Raw genomic sequence first — 23282 nt, 5'->3', positions numbered from 1 at the left:
GCGTAATGTGAATCTCACGAATGTGTCATGATCTATTGTAACATAATCCTTTCATGTCATTAAACGAACAATGATCTATCTATTTCTTTATAAAGAAGATTAAATTCCATTGTGTAATGATGTGATATTATTTTCTATGCACATGAAAGTTGGAGAAAAACTTTAATATTATCTGTTGCATAGAAATCACAGAATATACTAAATGCTTTTCAATATAAGCCAGTCTTCATAACGAATAAAGAAAGTAATAAAGTTCTAGAATATTTTAGTAATTAATTTTTGTAATGTAATAATACTATGAAAAAGAAATATATATCTTTCTTTTTTCACTTATTTTATGCCTATGTTTTTATCGAAAAGTTTAAATGCTCTGAGAAATAGATGTCGCAAAAATTTTCAAAAACAGATTTCCTCTCTGCTGATAGTATCAACTCACAATAGGTACCAACATAACAAAAAGGTCGCTCTAGAGTCCACGTGTGTGACAATTGTGGTTATGTTTTCTAACGTGTAGTATAGTTTGTATAATTAGAGTTTAATAATACTACTATAAATAGTAGTAAATAATCAAATAAATCATGTCAACTTGTAAAATACATAATATTAGGTTTTACAACCTTGAACCCCGATCTGTTACTTGTTTATCTTATGAATGTAAGACGAAAAAGCTAGCACTTGCGAGGTTAGTTTCCCAAATTACTCTTATTTAGACATCATAGGTGATTGTAACAATATTTACGATAACATTTTTACAGGAATGATAATTCGATTGAAGTTTGGAATGTTGGGAATGCACCTTTTGTGGAATGTACGATACCTGGTCATCCAGAAAATTCCATAGAAAATATTCTGTGGATAGGTCCAAGATTGTTTTCAACCGGTCTTCATGGCATGATAACAGAATATGATTTAACAACATTATCTATCAAAAGCGAAGTTGCAGTGACTGGAGGTGCAGCCTGGTGCATGGATGTTAATCATAAAAAAACATGTTTAGCTGTTGGTACAGAGAGTGGATATATCAATACATTTTCTGTTACTCCCCATTCATTGATATACGAAAGGATATTTGATAAACAGAAAGGAAGAATCCTTTGTATTAAATGGGATAACACTGGAGAAATGATCTATACAGGGTCTGTTGACACAATTAGAGTTTGGAATGCTGTATCTGGTCATGCGATTCATAAAATGACGACTTCTAGAAAGGAAGCAAAGAAAGAAACTATTATCTGGTGTTTAGCAGTTACAGATGACAACATCATAATTTCTGGAGACTCACGTGGGTATTTATCATTTTGGGATCCTCACATGGGTACCCTAATAGAATCCCATGAAAGTCATACAGCTGATGTATTAGCTGTTACTTTGTCTCATGACATGAATATTGTATATTGTGCTGGTGTTGACCCTGTAGTGAGAAGCTTTTGTAAAATAACTATGAAATCAAGTGGTAGGCCACAATGGGTGAAAGGAATCGAAAGAAGGTTACACGCTCATGATGTAAGAGCCTTAGTAGATGCTGATGGAAAATTATATTCAGCTGGTGTAGATGGATATCTAGCCCAGTCCAGTTATCCACCAAAAATTCTGGTTAAATATCCGCCATTACTACAGCTTCCATGTGCTACAGTTTGTAGAAAATCTAGATGTATTCTTTTACAATATACAAACTTTCTTGAGCTATGGAGGCTTGGATCACCTACTAAAGTATCTTCAGAATCAATACGTCCTGGAATGGTCCACCAGTTAGAAGAGGAGCCTATAAAATTGCTGCAATTAAAAACAAAAAGAGACGAACACATCCTTTCTTGTGCTATCAACAAGGATGCCAAAACAATTGTTTATTCAACCGATGATCATGTTAGAGTTTTCAACTTTGACGTGATCGAGGGAGATGCACAATTATCAAGAAATGATACGGACATTTCTGCAACCAGAATACAAAAAATGTTATTTAGTCCAAATGGAAAATTATTTGTAACAATAAATAACGACGAAAAAAATAGCACTATAACATTATATAAAGTGGAAAAGAAGCATCTGAGGCATCTTGGCTTTTTTTACACAAATAAGGAATCTATTATAAGTGTTGGACTAGTGTGTTTTTCTCCCGACAGTAAATTTTTCGTTTGTGCTGATCGTCAGGGTAGGATTGCTGTATATAATGTTAGTGACACTACAAATAACGACGGACCTGTCGCATGGTTGTTACCCAAATACAGTTGTCCACCAACAGCCATGGCGATCCAGAAAGGCACGTTAAATTTAGTTATAGTATATTCCGATCATAAGGTAAGAAAAAAACGCGAGATGTAATAAAGATTTTCCTTTAGCTCGAGATATTAAAACTTTTAATATCTCTCGTTTAAAACGGTCTAATATCGTAAAATGATAAGTTACTAAGAATTGGATCAGCTATAAAAACGTATAATCTTTCTATCACCTGCATCTTCTGCCTTCCATGAAACTTGCAGTAAATTATTACTGTAATTTCCAGTACCACACGTAAAATTAAAAGCTATAAAACTGCACATTTTATGAACAATTATTTTCCATAATTAATCGTTGATTGTTTAATTTCAGATTATCGAATATAACATATTACAAAGACAATACACCAAATTCTCGAACAATTTACAAAGTCGACTTCCCAAGCAATGGTTAGCCCGGCCATTCCCTATAACGAATATTATTTTTGATCCACGTAACGAGAATATCATAATAATGCACGATGACTCGACAGTTTACGTAATTGATAAATTGAACGAGTTCTGTGAAAAAGAAACGAAAATTTTAAAGCGCGAGAATGGCGACACCACCGAGGACAATAATTCTGTGATAAATTCTCAGCAAGTTTTTCAAGTTCTTAAAAAATACAAGGTAATTTTATTTATAACATTATATAATTGAAATATACGAAAATCAATATACAACATCGCTGTTTGTAGCACCTTGTATACTTGGATTGGTTGACCGACGAAGAATTAGTAGCAGTCGAAGTAAACCCCATATCCTTGACGGAAAAGTTACCGCCGACTCTCAAACAAAAATGGTTTGGAATGTAAATATATGAAGAATGAAATAAATGAAATCCATTTTCTTACTGGAATCGAATGTTGTCTGCAAAGTCGTCATCACATTTTTATAAGAGCATCAAAATGAAGAATTACATATCTATTTCTATGTCAACTACTACATTGTTCATATGAGACTACAACGATTTATTTTTTAATACATTTTCTTATAGTATACAGTCTCTGGTGTATAAAATATATATTCCATAATTTACTCGAATTCTCCACTTAACCGAGAAAAATGAATCTTTGCTGTATGACGCGAAATTCACCAGGTTCAATGGGTGGTTCGATCGTTCGTTTCGGCGAGATATACCAGTGACCTGTAAACTCAAGATTATATTCTGGACGAGATGATCGTAAGCCTACCATACCGGATGCCGTTCTGGGAATGGACGGCGATGGTTTCAGAAGAATTGGTGAACGCTTAATCGCATCTTCCGGTGGTTTGTGTTGGAAAGTGTCCGCCGGAAATCCCTCCTTTCTGCATTCTTCGGCCAGCACCTACGGTCAGTGACACCGGGGAACATTAAAATTCGTGTGGTGCGCATCGCCGATACTGCACTACGCGTTTTCTTCCAGCTGGTTTGTGGTACCTTCTTAAAAAATTCACCCGACAGGTGTTCGTACTTTCTGGACCAGTTGCGCCGAGATAACTTATCTCGTAGCATAATTTCCTTACTGAAATTCACATACCACTCGATATTAATAAAATACGTCATATATCACCTGAGACTAAATGGAAGAATTAACTTGTTTTTCTACATGTCTTTACCAAATACTGTCGAAGTTCACCGGATTCCTTCCCTTACTCTTCTCAGTTCTACCGTCTACTTTATCTTGCGATTCCTCCGCCATTTCCGAGGAAACAGGAAATTTATGTATAATACACGATACAACAGAGAATCGTAGTTTTCACGTGGAACAGATAAACAATATGTTATTGAAATCACTTATACCCAAGTGGAATCTTGGTGTAGTTTGTTCGATACGGTATCCGTTGCCATAGTCTCTATCTAATTCCATCTCCATTTCCAATATACAATTTGATATATTTCATACAAAGTTTGACATATTTTCCAGAAAATCATCTTACCAAAAACAATCGCTAACTTAGTACAGTAAGTAAGTAAGTAAGCGTGCGAAGATCGTGAAAGCAGAGTATTTTCGAGCATCAAGGCTCGATCACCGAATTATTGATTTTCAGTAACAGCTATATAAAAGGTAGGAAACGAGGTACCGCGGGAAATCTCGTTGAGCCAAGGTAAACCGAGTCTAAGGACCGGCTACGAGGCCATAAACCAAGAAGTGTTTAATCTTCGTTGCGCCAGTTGTAACCTGTAGCCGTACGAAGGAAGGCGTAGACGTAGCGACTTAAGCCTCCAGGAAATAATCAAAGCGGCGATACAGTGGCGAATAGGTAGACAGAGTTCTGTGTGTCGCAATGTCGAGGTAACGCGATGTACACCTCTGGTGTACGTGAATTTAGGTGCGTCTAACACGTTCGTCTTGGTTCGAGGTAACGGTTTGAAAAGCTTTGTAGTTGTGAGGACTCGAGCAACAGCAACAGGGGGGAGGGGGGGGGGAGGGTTAGGGTGTAGGAAGGGGGTTGGAAACGGCTGCAGAGTGCAATGCGCCAAGATTACGACTAATCTGCGCCCGAGACTGGTCGGAAGCGTAGTTTCTGTAACTTACATCGCTTAAAGCGTCAGCTCGTTCAACCCTCAAACTCCTCGTCGCCATTCCCGCCCGCGCACAGTTTCCCTCTCCCATAATATCGTCCCCCCTTTATACCTGTTTTCTCTCTATCCCTTCCTCTCTTTCTCCGTCTATAACCACTCTTGCATTAGCGAGGACTGATTCCCTTGGGAAAATTGCGTTCTCGAAACTGGAAAGTTTAACGTGCCACGGACTTGCCAGGGACTTTACTATCCACGGGTCTACCAGGAAAACTTTATTCTTTCCGTTACCTGCAGCCTCGAGAAACGAACAACGCCTCTCCTCTTCTCTTTTCCTCTTCCCGACACGGTAAGGCGATTCCATAGGATTTATTATTTACGCGTCGACGTTGCAACTCTTCTTCGAAAACCGGGATAGTTGGTTCGTGCATTACAGAGAGGGTGTGAGTGAGTGAGAGAGAGAGAGTGTGTGTGTCTGTGTGAGAGAAAGAGAGAGAGAGAGAGAGAGACGGATAAAGGCAACCGAGCGAGGCTTATATGCGGCCGAACGATGAGATTCAATTGACTGGAGCCTCCTGGTACTAACAGCTGGCATTAATCACCGAGAGATCGTCGATATAATGCACGCGTGTTCCGTGGATAACGTGCACTGGCTGGGGTGGCTCGTACTTTCGGACACGCGAGGGTTTCCCGTTCGTTATCGCGATACCAATATTCGCACTCTCTTCACGCACGTCTCGTGTGTACACCGTGTATACCAATTGACGGCTGCTTCCCTTTTCACGTGGCCGTGATCCCCTCGATCACTCGTACGCCGGTGATGTCTGAAGTGGCGGCATCGCGCACGCGAGCTCCATCGGCAGTCCGAGAGAGGAATTTCAGGAGCAATTCGCGTGTCCATCGCTCGAAGTCCTTATAACACGTTACTCTTATCGTTCTTGCATTTCTCCTATCAATCGAACATTTTTCCAGATGTCTTTTTCTTTTAGATTGCACGATTTAGAACTTGTAATTTACATGGCTATCAATTTTCGACTGTCGTTGATGCTTATACATATAAACAGTGCAAGTACATATATGTACACGAGATTGTGCGGAGAATTGGTAACGAGAATCAGGGAAGATTTAACTAGAATCATCAGACTATCGTTCTTAACTTCGCAAGTATTTTCTCGAACAATGTTTCGCTCCTTTTAATAACGAACTCCTTCGAACAGATCTTACGGGCTTCTAGACTATTTATTTAATTTCTCTTTCGAATAAGTTCGTAATAAAAGATTACAATAAATATTAACGAGTACAAAGAAGTCTATTTTATGAACCAATGTTGGATGTCTCGTGTTAGTCCTCTTCAAGGTAGTATTTATTCGAACGTTTCATTATTTGATAGAAATTTATACTAAAAATACTACGAATTTCTTGAACAGCCCGATACGATCCCGATATGATCGAGTGCTTTACCATCTGTTCGGAGAGCGATTATCGGTACGATCCGATGGGATCGATGTATCCAGGTGCACGCTAGGAGAGTGCAAAGGTCAAGCGAGAGAAAATGTAAAGAAAAGAGAAGAAAGAGAGATAGGTAAAGAGACACGACCGAAGAGAGAAATTTGCGGGATCGTAGATGTAGAGACACGGCGGGGCGCGCTGTAAATTACAAGCGGAGCGCCAAACCGCTATGGTCTTCTCTCGGTGGCGCAGGGGTGTCTAGACGTATAGATAATACCGAGTTTGTGCGGGGGCAGACGCAACCTAGACGGTCCCTGGTTCATCCAGCCACCCGAACCAGCCAACCAACCAGCCAGCCAGCCAGCCAACCAGGCTAGGCTAGACACATCGACCATGCTCCGTTTCCCTCGTTTGCCTCTTACTCTCTCTTCCTCTTCCTATTCTCTGTATACTCGCTCTCTGTCCCATTCTGGTAGCCAGCACCGTCGTTTTCACCTATATACTGTCACGGTCTTCGTCGCACCCGGCCATCTGTGAGCATACCTATATGCCAGCAACCGGATTTCCCATCGTTCTCGTCGCACCGGCTCACGAACGCGAGCTTCCTCTCGCATTCGCCGCGAAAGGCAAGAGATGCAAATACTCAATAGCATCGCCCTGCTGGATCCGAGATCCCATTGGCAGCGATCGTGACGTGGATGACGCACCGAGTCTGTTTCTACGTCTTCGTCTCACCTTCGAGACTTCCTCGCACACCCAGCCGAGGTGTTACCTCGCGACCTCGGAATTGTTTCCGCTCGCGAACGTTCCTCGCGATGTTCCGTCGTACTTGGCTGAAAATTTACCTTGCTTTCGGCTGACAGCCTTCCATTTGCTATTTGATGTGTTGCGGGAATTCTAATGGCTGATGTAGAGGTAGCTGAAGAAATTGCGATTCCAATGGCGGGGGAGATTTAGAGTCTTTGGTTACGACGCTGCCGGTGATTTGTGGCTGACGGAGATAAAGATTTGGTTTTCTGCGCTGGGAAAGTGAAACGATAGATATAAATTACGATAACGGTGCTGCTGGTTACGCAATTTTATTCTCCCTTTGATACTTTGTTTTGACAATCGTCGATAGTCACTTCGCAAACTATATAGCCGGCAAATATTTCTTGATAAAAGAAGCATACAATTAATAGCGTGGACGATTTACTAAAACTAAAACTATTTCTTCAAACATTTCGGAATATCATTTTTAGAATTGTTTCCCTGATACAATAGAAAACTGTGATATATCGAAACTGTTATTTGAAATGACAGTCTATGTACGATCTATAATACAGTATAATTCAATACTTTCTGTTTTTCTATGAGCAACGACGGACACTAGAAACGTCCGCTTCGATCAGCACTGGCTTTCACGGGGAATTAAGGATACACTCGATCCCCCGCGGTGTCCGTTTCAGGATCTTCCTATATCGTTTCGCAGTAGACCAGGCCTCGATGCCGGTCCGCCCGCCGTTTTAATCGGCCGACTGCAATGTATAAATCCCCGTTAAATAATACGGTAGTTAACAGTGCCATTAAGCCGTTCGAGATACCGCAAAACCGGTAGGGTGCTCTTCGCTGTACGCGCCAAGTCCGTATTTATCGGCAGCCGACGCGCCACCACCGAGAAATATTGTTCTGCGTTCGTTTCCACCGGTGCGGCGTGGAATTCGACGGCCGACAAATATGGTGAAGGGAGGGCAAGATAAAAAAAGGAAAAAATAGAAAGCAAAAAAAAAAAAAAGGAACCGAAATCAGAGAGAAGGAGAGGAAGGACAGAGAACGGAACGACTTAACGTACATTGGCTCGTTGTACTTTTTCGAGTGAACATGCTCGACGAAATTCTTTTATATATTTTTGAAACCTGTTCATTGACTGCAGTTAGTAGCACTTTTTCCTACGTACTAAAAAGTATTTCATTTTTGTGGAATTATTTTCTATCGGTAACCAATCCTGACTTAGTTCTTAACGTGTCAAATTTTGGAGGATGATTCCTCTTACACTCGAGTTATCGCAGCTAGAAAGGGAATCTGTATATACTTTTTGGCTGTTCCTTAAGCGTACAGAGTTTCATCCGAATCGAAGCCAGGCTGATTATAAAGAAAGAAAACGTTTGACGTTTGTCGTCTGTATTGGCTTGGTATGTATTGCCAACCCAATATAATTGGCGAGATTTTCATTATAACGATGTAGCTGTAAGTCGAAGCTTTCCCTTTGAATCCAATCGAAGTTAAATAATTCTCCAATGGTTTATCGGATTTTCTTTCGTGTTTCTATAAGCGTGCTAATATTTGCGCATGAGAATATACGTACATTTCTCGATTTGCTTGAATCTTTGCCGACATAATTACGATAATCGAGTTTACGATAATAACGCGTATAATATACAGGGTGGTTGGTAACTGGTGGTACAAGCGGAAAGGGGGTGATTCTATGCGAAAAAAGAAGTCGAAAATATAGAAAAAATTTTTTTTTTAATTTCTTCCATCGAGACAACGATCCGTTATAACGAGACGCGATAAAGTGCACGCGTACCGAGCGAAAATTTAAAGTCGATTTTCTCGAAAACAGAGCCTCGAACGAAAAATTTTTATTCTATATTTTCGATTTATTTTTTCGCGTAAAATCACCTCCTTTCCGCTTGTACCACCTTGTTACCAACCACCCTGTATTTATAGGCGGTTTCTGCAAGTGTTGAGATATTTTCGCGAGTTACCGCATAGTAACGAGTGCAAAAACGGGCAAACGTGCAAATTCTCGCCTATCCTCTTCGTTCAAGGCCATACACGTAATTAATTGTTTCAGGTATGATGAGAGGGATCGTTTTTACGCGGCACGAATCGTAATTAGCGGCTTCGTATAAATATGAAATTTCATCGCGATTATTTAAAGTCACGTTGTCGAGCGCGAAAACGGTAGCTCGCGGAAGCGTACAGTATATACGCCAGTGCGGCTGACACTTGGAGGGTTCGTTTTAATGATCTCGATCCGTTGATTCCGAATGGACTCGGGCGTTTCCTAACGACTAACGTCTAACGACTGGGCGAAGTGAATGGCGCGATGATGTCTTTGCTTTATTTTCGCGAGGGGAAACGATGTCGGGAAAGAACCAACCTGGGGGAATTGTCTCAGGTAAATTGAGTTCGCTTTAATTCGAAATGGAACAAGTATTCGAAGGTAGAGTGGTTAAATAAAATGAATAGGTTTGATCACGGAAGTATCTGGCCACGACACAGTATCTGCCCAAGTATCTGATACAAATGATACAATTGAAAAACTTTGTCTGTGAAATATGTTAAAAAATTCGTAGTTATATTAAAGTAGCCCTTTAAACGATGGATTATACGACGTGACGAAAGCCTTTTTAAAAGTTGAAATTAACGAAACGTATAAATAAAATGTAATATCGTTATTTAATACTCGGAATAAGTATCTAATTAGTCACAATCGATCGATATGGTATACAAAAATATTGATATCAAATATTGTATGAGAAATCGTATTAAAAGTTATAAGATAACAAAGAAATAGAATGTAATGTTAAAAGAAACGATCACACCAAAACTTATCTTTATAGATACATCATCTATACAAAAGTATAACAAATGTCAAATTATCACAATTAATCAGAAATTCTTAATAAATACGATACTCTACTATTTCTTGCGAAACACGTTTATGATTATGGTACTGAAACGTCCACGAATATAAGAAACATCGATGAAGCGAAGGGAAAACTAACGACAGACACATCGATCCATCTTGTACTCGCATATCTCGGAGGAACGATATTGCGGTGACCCCGTTGCTTGACAAACGATCGCTTTTATTCCGTCGGACAATTACACGTAGCGAAGAAAAGCTAACGAGCAATAGATATAGATAACAAGCAGCATTCGCCATAGTTTACGAATTCTCTCGCGCATCGTTCGTGAATCGTTCGATAAAAGAGTTCGCTTATTTTTCGGGGAACAACGATCGAACCAACTGAAAATGCTTGCAACACAAGGGGTGACCGTTGTTGTGACCATTATCAGTGGCGGAAACATCGAAGAAAAGCGTGTGACAGAAATATCGTCTGCATCCATTTCGATCCATTGCATCCGTAGGTGTACAACAGGATCGGAATGATCACGTTGACAACATATTTCAAGACCATTGAAATCGGCGGTGGCTCTGTTGTTCTACATGTTTATCCGATCTTTTTTATAGTCGTATTAACCACTATACGTATTACAACTAAAAGAACGTTTGATAATACTGGAAAAATCATATTAAAACCTTCTATTTAAAATTGAAATACGAATATGCATCGAATCATGTTAATAAAGTAACAACTTTATTTTATGCATCATCTTACCTTGTAATAGAAATATTTCTATAATTTCTATGTTTTTTTTTTGCTTTAAATTTCAAGAGAAAAAAGTGTAAGAAGTGTGTTCCTTTTAAAGTTCGTATTATTCGAAAGGTATATGCGAAGTTTCGTTAAATTCAGCTGCTCCATTCGAGAACTTCCTTTGGTTTCGACCATCGACGAGGGTCAATCGTGAAGAGCGTGTTACGGATGGCAAACCGGAGCGTGAAAATTGCTAGACGTAACAGAAAATTTGATCGTCCGTTTGCTCGATTTTCTTGCGTAAAAGGGACGAATTAATTCTCCGGCACCCCTATCGCGAACTCAGCCATCCCTATCGGCAACCCTTTGATTTTAAGCAATCTCCAAGGGTAACTCGCTACATTCTCATTACAATTTTATTTCCTCCGCGCTGTCTTCGTTCGATCACTCTTTCCGAGGGAATTAACTCGTTTTATAGGATGGGTTTTTTTTTTGGTCTGGGGACGTTCCCAATTACAATCCCCTAATGGCGATAGTAATAGTACAAATCGTTCAATTTTGCCGACGATATTTTCCACGTATACTTTTAATATACCTTCATCTATATTTTTCAATAATTTTCTACTTACTAATAATTATCAAATAACGCAGTCACATAAAGCCGCATTCGAATTAATCGGGTTACCTGTATTCAAGCAATTTCAGTCATTTTATCCGTGTCAACCGTGTTATTTACTTAACTTGAAGCGTCTTTTGAAGTTTCGAGCGAAGTTGAGCTTTCAGGTGTGCCCCAAAGGTGTAGACTGCAACGCCTACGACATACTTGGATTCAATTAATTACTACAGAGTACAAAATACAAATGCTATAATATCGTGAACACAATGGTGCGCAAATACATTTTCTGACCACCGTATAATATGATCCAATAGTATGAACGACATATGATTGAACATATCCACTCCTCCGAGTCACCAGTCTCGTATCGATAATATCGTAAAAAGTCAAGAATCTTCGCCCTCCGGATGACGAAAATAGCATTCAATTAAACAATTATACCATTGCACGAAGCGCAAATAAATGCATACATCACCATTGCCATGTACAGTCGTAAAATCAATCGGCAATAAAATTCTGTCATTTCCGGTCTAGTCTTATGACAGTGTCGAGCGAACGAGTTTCGTACACGACCAGATCCGTTCTGTAACAAGATCACCGTTACGAAATAATTGCATCCTGTGCGGCCGTCGCGACGAAGCCGCGCGGCAACCCCTTCTTCCGTGGCTCTTTCCGACCCACCCCTTCTTTTTATTCGCTTGTGCGGCCTTTTATTCGCGCGAGCTGTCCGAAAAAGGGGCGAGATCAGGGTGATTCCGGAAGCAAGGGCAACAAAAGTGGCTGACGAGTGCGCGGCCAAGTCGTAACGCCGTCACCCCATCTCGATCATCTGCCGCCGCCACCACTACCATCATCGTCGCCTGTATGACGCAGCATCCCTGCGGTTTCGAGTTACCCATCGCCGACAGCAGGCCGTCTAGCACCCGTCTAGCTTCCACCGAGTTTTTGTTTTGTCTGGCGAACTGGAATGTTTGATGCATCGTCTCCGATCAATTATATCATTATACGCGCGCCGAGCTCTGTGGTATGCGGTTTCATTGGCGCGAGTGCACCTCGTAGCTCGTGTATCTCACAAAATATTCGCCGACCTTGTCTCAGGTTAATTGAAACGTTTGTTAGTTGGCCAAATTCCGACGTGAAGATATTGCTCTGTCCTGCGTGCATATGTACGAAAAACATAAAATCGTATATATTTCAGATTCTCGGTAAATGTATAACATTTTAATTTACGAAATTATGGAGCCATAATTGTGGCTATTAAACGACTGAATAACGAATATCTAACGAAAACGTAGAATTGAGAAGTTCAAGTAAACGATAAAATAAAATCTTTGCCTTTATACGCGTGTGTGTAGAAATGTTGTAATAACTTTCTGATTCAAGTTGTATCGCTGTCACTAAATAGTCGCTAGTTAGCTAAATCAAGAAAAATTTATGCGAAACTGTCTTTATACAACTCTCGGATGAATTTTAAATAAATTGGATAGAGACACCAATAAAGATAAATATATTGAACTAATAACGTAAACAGAAATATAAAGAAATGGAAAAGAATAAAAATGAGAATATACCTAATACGGAAAATTATATGCAAAATTATAAAATTAAAATTCGTATCATCTCTGATACTCGCACCATCGAACATTCAATCTCAGTTTCAGAAACCAGTCGTCCTGACGGTCCCAAATACTTTCTCTAGTCCTTTCTTACCACCCAAATCGCTTCTGCTTCGCACCTGTGGTAGTTACAAGGTTGATTCAAGCGGTCTGCACTTGCCAATCACGGTTGCAGGGTATTTAATCTCGTCGGCGATCGTGCCGGGGATGTTAATTACCATGGAACGCGGAGTCATCGAGAAGGCCGTGGCACTTATTCACCTGTCCCACGTGCACACAGGTCCCGTGCTCGTTCATACCCGTTAAGTCCATTAAAAAGCGTTAGCTAAGGTCCTGTTTCTCCCCTGAAAGGTTATTGTGCCGGTGGTAACACGAGGTCTGCATTAACGCAGACATTTGGAAGGACACCTGTGCGAAGCCTAGTGCACAGTAGACTTTTGGTTAACCGGTCTCCGCTTTAACCGACATATTTTTATTCACATGGAAATGATTGACCGGGAAAAAAATCAATCACATGTTCCACAATGTATGTATATGTATTATATATATAATATTAATAGATTTTCTCGATAATGAAACCTTAAACGAACCCTGTTGATTGTTTACTCATAACTAGCCGGTAATTAGCCGTGTTTAAGTATACTTGATAAATTTTCAAACTTGATTTTTTTCCAATCCCAAGCCGAAGATGAAAAGATTCTATTCCATATTATTTTCTTATTTTTACATGTTACTCGGCCGGATTTTGTATACGCCACCGGTAAGTAGGAGGACATTTACAAAAAACGAGATAAACTGGAAATGTCACTATCTTATTAAAACTATGTTATGGTAGACTAAAAAATATTTGTATGTATATAGTATATACGGAACCGTTTCCATCAGAAGCTAAGCTAAGATCAATTTCGCTACGTTAAGAAGAGAACGTGTTTGTGAGCGCAAGGGCAAGCAACAAACGTGTTTCTCTTGCTCTAGTCTCGTCGTCGTTTCTTGGTGCATCGTCGAATGCCTGCACATTATCGCACACGCGTTCCCGTTCGAGCGTGAAACGTCGATGACGAAGCGTCTTCGCCGCGCGTGCAGGTGCGTGCACATGCAGATGACGTTGACCACTGTGCACATGCGAGCGTTAATTGAAACAACAGTTAGACCCAGGCGATGAATCATTCAATTAAGCGGATTCCGAAGGAGTAGCACGACGCCGCGCCGCGTCGTCTGGCGTCATTTCGATCTAATTACACGTCCGGACTAAGTGGCTTCGCTGGATTCGCTGAATGTCTAGCGACGAGCGTCTTTTTAAGCACCGCCGGGGTTACAAGTATCTGTCTGCCGCTATCCCTTTCCTCTCCCCTGTCTAGGAAACCAGCAAGAAGCAGAATGTAGCCCGTAGACGTGTAATTATTAATCCTCGTGTTGATTTTAGCTGTTTGCACGGCTATTTCGTTGCAAACCGATCTGTCGTTCGCCTGGTTTTTGCGTGAACGTCGCGCGGTTACGTGTGAAAATTGGATAAGTAAATGGAGATGGTGGTTGAAGCGTGTGGAACGTTTTGCTAAAATCGTAGGAGAAAACGACGATTATGTCGTATTTCCAATCGCCACTATTTCGCATATTTTTATAAAATTCTACGAAATTACGATATTATCCTTCTCGTGAATTTGATAAAATATTTTGTACGATTTAATTATTGTCTTAAATAGATGTGCACTGTGTTGAATCGAGCGTGGTAGCTTTATATCGCAGATCTCAATAATTTATATTTATCGCATGAATGTTCTAATAATTTATGTTGTGGTTCGAACAGTGTAATATGAACGATGGTCAATTCAAATACATTAAAGATCGTCACAGAGGGCAGCTGATCTTTCATCAAAAGATGAACGCAGATTCGGCTGATTTGTTGATCAGAGATGAGCAGTAGCGTTCAGCTTGGCTTCTTAGCAAGTTTATATAAAACTCGATAGCGGTCGTGTTTCCTGTTTCATCGGAGAAGGGCTTGTTTCCTGTAGTTTGATCGTTCCCATCGTGGCTTCCTCTAACCCCATTTAGAATCGTTGTCTGAAACGAGCCCTCTGCCACGATAATTTGATTGCTACACCATCCAAGTCAGACCCTAGCGAAAATTCGCAATCGCAGCTGTGCAAGCGCTGCCGTTCAATTCGGCTTCTCGTACTACAAAAAAAAAAGAAAAAAGAAAAAAGAAAGAAAAGAACATCAGCATACAATAAAATTCCTAATTTTCAGAAATTCAATATTCAAATTAAAATCAAAGTATTTCATAATTTCCAAGATTATTTACCAGAGAGTAATTATTCGCTGATCAGTGAAATCAAAATTTTATAAACAATATCTACCAGTTCAATTGCGAAAGAAGGTCATAATGTGCGAGCAAAATCACGTAAATGGTTCGGACAGAAAGTTCTTATTATTCGTGGACACGAGCAAACGTCATAAAGGCATGTACGCGCTAATCATCATAATTTGCAAGGACGTCTAGCCGGTCTGTCGTTGAAGCGCGACGCCTCTCGTAATTCGAGTGACAACTGACGGCCGTCTACGCGTTAAACGCTCATGCCGGTGCCACGACCCAATCTCATCCGACCGAGGAGGAACTTTTTTTACGAGAACGCGAGAGGTCACGAGACGGCGGCTGTACTTTCATTCTCTCTTTTTCTTCTTCTTCCTCTTTCCTTCTTTCCGCAAATTACGTAGAAACGGTGGCTTTCTTCCAGACATTTTTCTCGGCAGCCCGACAGTACAGAATGAATCACCGTTTCCTTGCTCCTGCTCATGGAACAGGAATTCAACATCGCGCCTCATTTCTCTTATTTACAGATGCATTTGCGTAAATTTCCAGCCCTTTCCCTTCACCCTTTACGAGAACCCCTTGACAGCACGGTTTATTCGCGATCTGTTGGCTCCCCGGTAATTCTCGGGAATCCCTCATCTTGTCGCCCTGAGGTATTTCTCGTGAAAACGTCGACATCGCCGCGAGAATCGTCGTAAAAATGACGGAAAACGAAGCTGCCGTTATTTTTAGTTTTCTAGCCGGCGTGTTTACGGCGACACCGATGCGATGGAAAACGTTTCCCATGGCGAAAACGATTCGTTAACGAGATGGAGATTTACGTTATTCCGCGCTCATTCGCTTTTTTTTCGAAAATCACGATAAAAAGAACGTCGATAGGTAAAGTAAGTATTTTTCTATTATAGTGAATATTCAGAAATATTTAACAGCTAGAGCGTGGAACATCAAAGCTGCCCGATAGCCACAGTGTGCAATGTGAAAGACACACGTGTATTGTAGTAGAAAATTGTATTTTCTTTAACTTCATGATGCCGTTGAGAAGTGAAACATTTTTAACGATAAAGAGACAGCTCCAACCTTTAAATCATACTCATTGAAAGAGCAAGAAAAGTATAAGTGGAAACTTAAGAAGTTCCTACCATATGCTAATTTTTTACATGGATATATTTGTAGTATAAATATGACGTAGCTCTTGCGTATTCGCTCAGATTGGTTCTTAGATTGGTGTGAAATTTTATCAATACGATGGTGGTAGTCGTGCCTCGCTAACGAGACTCGAAAATATTTTACATCGCGTATATAACATATTCCTAAAAGAAAATGTTCAAATACGAACCTGTATGTTCTATACAATACATATCGTACTAATCAAACTAACTGAGAGATGAATCTGTTCCGATAATCGGTATTCAGATAATCGATATTCTACTCTACGCTTTGTCTAAAACTCTAGATCCAAAACGTGATACTCGGTCGATAGTAATATCTATTCACTCTGAAACATCGTTGCAGAGTGGAAGTTTCATAACGGCGGTTATCTTAGTTCTTAGCCGCCTTCTTAGCCGCGGAGGGACGAGGGAAGGTTTCTCGCGGCGCGATATCTGCGGCGAGAAAAAAAGAAAGAGGACACCGGTAAACAAAAAGAGGGACCCCGGGCAAAAGACGCAACTACCATGAATGAAATGCTGCTTACCACCTATTAATATCCATCACCTCCTACAACACGGTGTCGCCGGCCTCATAACGCCGCTCGACGACGCAGTGGGAACGTCTTCACGCGAGATTACTCGTCGTTGCGGCGCGGCGTCGCGTCATCGTTTTTTTCTAGAGTAGCAGCGGGGTTTTACGCAACCGCGAGAAACAATCTCGCCCACATCCCTCTGGTATCTTGTCGCTCTGCTTTTCCTTTTTTCTTTCCTCTCTATCCTTTTTCTCTTATCTTCTTCTTTCTTTCGTTCTTTACCAGAGGTGGTATCGTCTGCACGAGGTGAGAAAGAGGCGCGAATCAGCGCAGTGCGACGACAAGGACGAGAAGGCGACGTCACAGCGTGTTTTATTTACCGAGCGGAGAAGTCTAGACTTTGCATTATGCCACCGTTGCACGACACTTGACGACATCCCCGCATGTCTTCGAACACTTGTGTACAAACGTGACGTCGGCACACGAGGATCAACCAACATCGTGCGGGTGTTTGCGACAAAACTGGCTCGTTGCATCGTCTAAGTCCAGAGCGGTGTATATATGTACTAATGGAGAAATACCAGGCGATGATAGTCGTTGGGTAAACGCGACATCCAGGTCAGATCGTCTGATCCACACAGGTATTGGTACGATCGTAGTTTATCGCTGCTCGAGTCGCGATTGAGATATCAGACTTTGTACGTAGATAGATGTAGGTACTTACCCATGTTTCCTATTATGATTAGAACTTCTTTTTAAGTATTAGATGTTGAGAAATTTCGTAATGTTTCGGAGATATTTAACATCGTTCTACGAACGAGCAATTTTTTATATTAACATTATTTTTAATACTTTACGAATCCTACAATTTGATCGAAGACCACTGGCTGGAATCTAAATTATTAGATGCTATATATCAACGATGCGTTATAAAACTTGTTACCTTTGTGACTGATTTTTAAAAATCATTTCCCCGTTTCTACCTGCTCTTAATCCTCTATCAATTTCTCTTTTATTTCCAACTAATCAATTGATAGTCAATATACTAATTATTCCTATCGATTATGTCGATAGATTTATAACTAACGAATCTTCTAAGGTAACTAGAGTACTAGGTTGATTATTTTTAAAGTCGCTAAGATCTATGAAATAAATAGCTTGCCAAATTCTCGACTTTTAGTCATTAACGCGGAGTCAAGATACCGACTACTACTGTTAATTGCGACATATATTTTAGAAAACTGTCACGATCGTCACTTCTGTGTAGTACGAATTCCAAGTAATTATCCTAATGGCAACAGTGGGAAACATGTGAGAAAATATTACAAGTTACAAGGTATATACCATGGAAACAATTCAGCGGAGAAGAGCCCAACGCGGCAGCCGTGAACATTTCTTAAAGCTTTTGGAATCTGAAAGCGGTTCGTTGGACTTTCTCGAGAATTTGTACGGCGAGAATAAAAGAATCGTAAGGTGCAACCCGAAACAGTTGGAGCCGCGTAAAACACAAGCTAAACAGTTCTTGTTCCCGGCACGATAAAACGTAACTCACGCGACACCAGGAAGGTAGTAATTGTTCCTCGTATTTCTTCGGGCGGTCCAACTGCTTTGAAATTTTCATCGCGAATACGCGACTACGGAACGAACGAAGTAGCTGTCATAAGTCGAAATTATTTTTCCCGTGGAACGACCGGATATGACCGAGTTTAACAAGATGCCATACTAGAATTACTCGTGACTATTAGCGACCAACTCAAATACGTACGTCGCGAGTAGATTTGATTGTCGATCGACTTTACGCGTATTTGGTTATTTAAAAATTATTGCAAGTATGTAAATAAGTAACGTACAAATATATGAACAAATAGATATACACGATCCTTACTTCAGACAACAATATAATGGCAATAATGGCAACTTGTTAAAGAATAACTTGATCGTTTAAACGCGATGAGAATGAATAGTACAAGAACATCGCATACTGAACCATGCTTGCCAGGTTATAATCATTTCTACGGTGCAGAACAGTTTTAAGTGGCCGAAATGACTACCCTTCCGACCTGATGTAAAACCACTGACGCGTAATTACTAATTTTTATGACGGTTGATAACGTCTGTTCATCTACATCTCTGGAGAGTACTCGAGCATTTTAGCGGACATATTGTGTTCGTTAAAACGAACGAGGAATGTTTAATTAGCACGACTCTAGATAAAGCAATTATTTCTTGGTTTTATTTCTGGCAATTAACGAGATGTAGAAAGCTAGCAAATTAAAGTAGGTACTATGCGCTTTTGAAAAATGATTTTGACACTTTACCGGTGTTGTTGCGACGTTTATTATTCTGTCGTAGAGTCATCGTGAAATAGTAAAACCAGAATTATAGTAACTGTTACAGTTTTTCATACAATGATATTAAAAGTCAATATACTTTTGCAATTATTTTCATTGATTATGGAATGTTAAATAGATCACAATGAGTCGTACATTGGAGGGTGATTTTTACCTCTTAAGCTCGAGTTAACATAACTAAAAAGAATAGGCATCTAATATTTTCGGCTTCTCTTCGCTTAAACAAAATTTCATCGAAATTGGACTTGGCGATTTTTCTTTGTCACGCGTCGAACGATTAAAAACGCCTAAAAGAGGAAAGAATAGGTCGCGTTTAAATTCTCTCGACGACGTAACGCGACGTAACGTCGTGTATCTCGTACTTCGATAAGAAATTTTCAATTGCTCGGCAAGTCTCCACCGCACGAGGCGATAAGACACGTTTACAGCCTCTTTTCGCGAATCTGTTCGTTTCTCTTGATTAAAGGAATAATCCCCGGGGGGGGGGGGGGGGTGGAAGTAGAGGACGCAACTCGTCCCATGTTCTTTAACATGGTCGCTCGAGGCCTCGCGGAACGAACCGAACAGGGAAAAGTTTTCGCGGAAACGAAACGGAGAACGAAGTCGAGAAGCGGGGAAAGGGACGCGAGCTGTGAACGGGAAAAAGAAAGGGAACGAACAGATAGCGAATAGCGAGCAGACGGGACGGGCATGGTTGTGCCGGACGGCATTTTAATAGGTTCGCAGGGTTCGAGCGAAAAAGTTGCAAAACAAAATAAATCGGCGTTGCGACAGGTCGGCCCGCTCTTTCTCCGCTATTTTTCTCTCTCGTTTTCTCTCTCCTTTTCTCTCTCGTTTTCTCCCTGTCTCCAGGCACGGTTACGGGGTGCAGGTCATGCATATTCACGTGTGGCATTCGTACGCATGGAATTAAGCGGCCGGGGAATTAAAGCGCTTTTCGGCGGGAGGTAGTCCAGGAGCCTTTTCTCCCCCTTCTACCCCTGAGCTCCAGGTGATTACGCGGGGATTTTTCGAGGGACGGCATTTCTATGGCGGCGCGGTAAGTACAGCTGCAAGAGGCTACGCCGCTAGCGCGACGATTCGACTCGTATTATTTCCCGAGACAAATTAGACTCTCGCGTCCTGGACAACGTCTCTCGTTTTTCCAACTTTCCTTTTGCTCGTGCCTTTTACCGCGACTTACGCGTTTTTTCACAAAACACTCTGACTAGTCATCAAATACGAAACACTTGGAACCTGTATACATGAACACATGAACATGACGACAATGTGGAATTACTTGAAACGTGAATCGAAGCGTAGAAGCGTTCGAATCTAGAAAATATCTCGGATATCTTGATAAATTTAGAGAACATCTGTGACGTTCGTCCAGACCACTTTGTGGTAGTCGATGATACTCTTGGCTTGTTTATGGAGACATCGTGGTGTTAAGACGATATGGTTGTTGATTCTGATACGTTTATAACGTGTGGATTGTCGAGTAGATTGTCGAGGAAGATTACTGCGATGTGAGTGGTAACCGTATGATAGAATACTGATATGCGTTCGACTGGAAAATGAACAGCTTCTGTAGATGCTCTGTTCGTATTATAATTAACTAAACTTGGGTCTGCCAGAATTCTGAAACTTTTCCTAAGACGATAGGTACCTTTGGATAGAACTTTTACAGAGGACTTGCGTTTCTTACAGTAAAACGTAAATTTTCTAGGTATAAAAGAAGAAGACGTATTTTGTCAATGTTAAAGGATTCCTTGAGTCGTCTCAAAAAATTCCAGCACTCCTGCGCCAGTTACAAGCGTAGAGTAGAGGCAGCGAGATCGGCATAAATATTCATGTCGTTCCTAGTAAAGGCAACAACAAATGCTCTGTCGCGTGCGAAAGCGATGCTGCTACGGCTAAAAAGTCCGCATCGTGCGCGCTCTACCTATCCCGGATATTTGTAAAACAGGACAAGTAAAAAGAAAAAACAAAAAGGAAAACCTAGCAAAAAGAAGAAATAAGAAGAGTCTGTATCAAAAGAGGTTGGGGACGAATTGACAAATTAATCTCGTAATTACGGGCGACACGTGATGACAATTGTTCGGACGAATTTCAGCGAAGAATTTTTACGCTGTTCTCGTTAGAAATGCCAACGACAGCGAGGCTTCTGTCGGCGCTAATTTGTTGCCTGTTGTACGACAGCTCTTTCACACAGCGATACGTGTATCGCGTATAATGGATACTGATTGTATCGATACTAATGGATAGAGTATAGTAAGGAAAGGTTATTTGAACCATCTAAGCTTCAACGTGTTAAAATCCAATATCGAAGTTTCCACGGAATAATCAAACTTGTTGTATGTGCCTATATTACGAGATTAAGATTAATGTTTAATGTAACGACGAAAGGAAATATCGTATACTCTAGGTCCAGCCAGGAAAGATATCAAAAACGGGAAAATGATTCGGATAACCCTGTGTTAGGGTTATTCGTAGGATTAGGTCCAATTGGAGTTGATAATGGAAATATTCGAAGAATTATGGAAATACGTTATAAGATAATTACAAGAGATGGTAGATTTTGAATACATTTAGTCGAACGAAATTTTAGTCAGTGCCCTGAATTTGCTGGTTGAATTTGTCTCTCTGGATATGATATTCTATCGTACGTATAAACAAACAGTCATAGGTAACAGAAAGAATCGGTAGGTTTCTATTTCTGTCATATGAACTCCAATTGTGCAAACTACTTAACGCATAAGTTTATATAAACCGTGTTCTATCACATTATATCGTCTCGATATCGCGTACAGCATCATCGCGAAATACACGGTTTCGTGCGAACACCTGGATATTTTCGTGGAAAGAGCCACGACAAAGTAAGAAGAAGAAGGGAAGGTCGCAAAGAGGATGTCGAGAAATCGCCATGAGGAAGACGAAGCGTCTGAAATAAGGCTCGAAACCTTAAACCTCCGGGAATCTCCGGCATCGTGCAACTATCACGTCTGCCAACCAGCCCGTGCACCTTCCCCCGACTCACCCTTTTGCTATCCCTGTGTGCCACACAGTCGGCTACCCCTTTCTCCGCCGTCTCCGTCGCCGCCGTCGCCGCCGTCGCGTCGTTTTCATCTCTCCTTTCACCCTGCGCCCTCGTCTCACCGTATGAGAGATCCCCTCGCCCTTTCGTCGGTCCTGTCTCACCCTTCCATTCGACCGACCGCCCGTCTAGCCGCCCTTCCAACCCCTGCACCGTGGTGTGCGCCGAGCGCCACCCCCGATCGCGTCCCGACGAAACTCCTCGCCACTCCAGACGACAGCGGCTCTGGTAACGGAGACTCCTCGAAACGTCGAACGAGCGCCCGTTACGAGCGCTTTTCTCCTCGTGCGGATGCGATCGACGCCCGGCTCGCTGACGAAGTGTGCAAAGTCGAGCCGAAGGACCTCGTAGCTGGAGAGATCGATCGATGGTTCCGCGGCTCGTTCCAACGATCCTCAAGGGCAGACTGTTTGCCGGCACACGCGAGTTACCAAGAACGATGACTGACCTTTTTAAACTGATTCGAAACTATTTTCGAAATAGGCACACCTTTGACATTTTCCTCGTAACAGTCGGTTACAATCAGCAGTCGTGTTTGACGAGGGGAGGATCATGTCGAGTTACCGTTGCATTCTCTTGCGATATTTTGTGCAAAATTTCTTACGTACAGCCTGCAGACGCTGTATAATTATGTTTCGTATACCTGTTGTTTGCGTATTGAGATTTAAGATTGATTAATCTTGTCATCTAGTTTTATGATATTCTGAAGTATTACACCGCACGTTATAATCATTCGTAAGTCATAATTTCGATTACCAAGGGATTTACCATCGTCTATTACTTAGCAGCGATCTTCGATTAAATCAAGTTCAGGTTTCGATCGCGCGGTGTTTCATTTATATTTAAGTATATCGATATATATCGTCATCGAGATGTAGAATTAGAATGTCGCAGTACCGCAAACGTATAATTATTACCGTAATTTCGTTCTCAAGTAACGGATGAGATCAAACACCTTAGTAACGTTCGATTAAGCCGATTTCACGTTAAAATATCTTTTTTATACATTGACATACAATGAAATCTGGAATTAAGATGTTGAAATATTTCAGACGCTACGAA

At 41.0% G+C, this 23282-nt stretch overlaps 2 protein-coding genes across 8 annotated transcripts in view; one reads left to right on the top strand and one right to left on the bottom strand.

Moving 5' to 3' along the window:
* LOC126866291 (U3 small nucleolar RNA-associated protein 4 homolog) overlaps window positions 1–3259 on the top strand; it is a 33508-nt gene extending 30249 nt beyond the window's left edge. For 3 of the 4 annotated variants that reach the window (XM_050619690.1, XM_050619692.1, XM_050619691.1), the window contains 3 exons: window positions 756–2295; window positions 2587–2883; window positions 2952–3259. In XM_050619690.1, coding sequence (XP_050475647.1) covers window positions 756–2295; window positions 2587–2883; window positions 2952–3068 — 1954 coding nt within the window. In that variant the 3' untranslated portion in view covers window positions 3069–3259. Of the gene's footprint in view, window positions 1–11; window positions 683–755; window positions 2296–2586; window positions 2884–2951 lie in introns of those variants that run through there. The other variant, XM_050619688.1, reaches the window with a different exon arrangement.
* LOC126866308 (uncharacterized) lies at window positions 3255–5937 on the bottom strand. 4 transcript variants are annotated; one of them, XM_050619726.1, is made up of 4 exons: window positions 3853–5937; window positions 3674–3758; window positions 3452–3581; window positions 3255–3400 (listed from the first exon to the last, which is right to left on the bottom strand). In XM_050619726.1, the coding sequence occupies exons 1-4, from the start codon at window positions 3933–3935 to the stop codon at window positions 3306–3308; spliced, it is 393 nt and encodes a 130-aa protein (XP_050475683.1). In that variant the 5' UTR covers window positions 3936–5937; the 3' UTR covers window positions 3255–3305. The 4 variants fall into 4 exon arrangements, with proteins under 4 accessions (XP_050475683.1, XP_050475682.1, XP_050475681.1 ...); XM_050619725.1 differs by having other exon boundaries at window positions 3302–3581; window positions 3853–4168; window positions 4773–5925; XM_050619724.1 differs by having other exon boundaries at window positions 3302–3581; window positions 3853–4965; window positions 5048–5925.
* Between the last annotated feature and the right edge of the window lie 17345 nt (window positions 5938–23282).

Source organism: Bombus huntii, chromosome 6 (genome assembly GCF_024542735.1).
Source record: "Bombus huntii isolate Logan2020A chromosome 6, iyBomHunt1.1, whole genome shotgun sequence".
Taxonomy (NCBI): Eukaryota; Metazoa; Arthropoda; class Insecta; order Hymenoptera; family Apidae; genus Bombus; species Bombus huntii.
The sequence above is the reverse complement of the archived record's forward strand: the minus strand, read 5'-3'. Positions and strand labels throughout refer to the sequence as shown.

Excerpts from the sequence above, each read along its gene's own strand:
- LOC126866308 (XM_050619723.1), bottom strand. The coding sequence starts at position 3,935 with ATGGCGGAGGAATCGCAAGATAAAGTAGACGGTAGAACTGAGAAGAGT. Across the intron at positions 3,759-3,852 it reads GTGAACTTCGACAGTATTTG|TAAGGAAATTATGCTACGAG; the intron begins GTAAAGACATGT and ends TGTGAATTTCAG. Across the intron at positions 3,582-3,673 it reads CGGGTGAATTTTTTAAGAAG|GTGCTGGCCGAAGAATGCAG; the intron begins GTACCACAAACC and ends CACTGACCGTAG.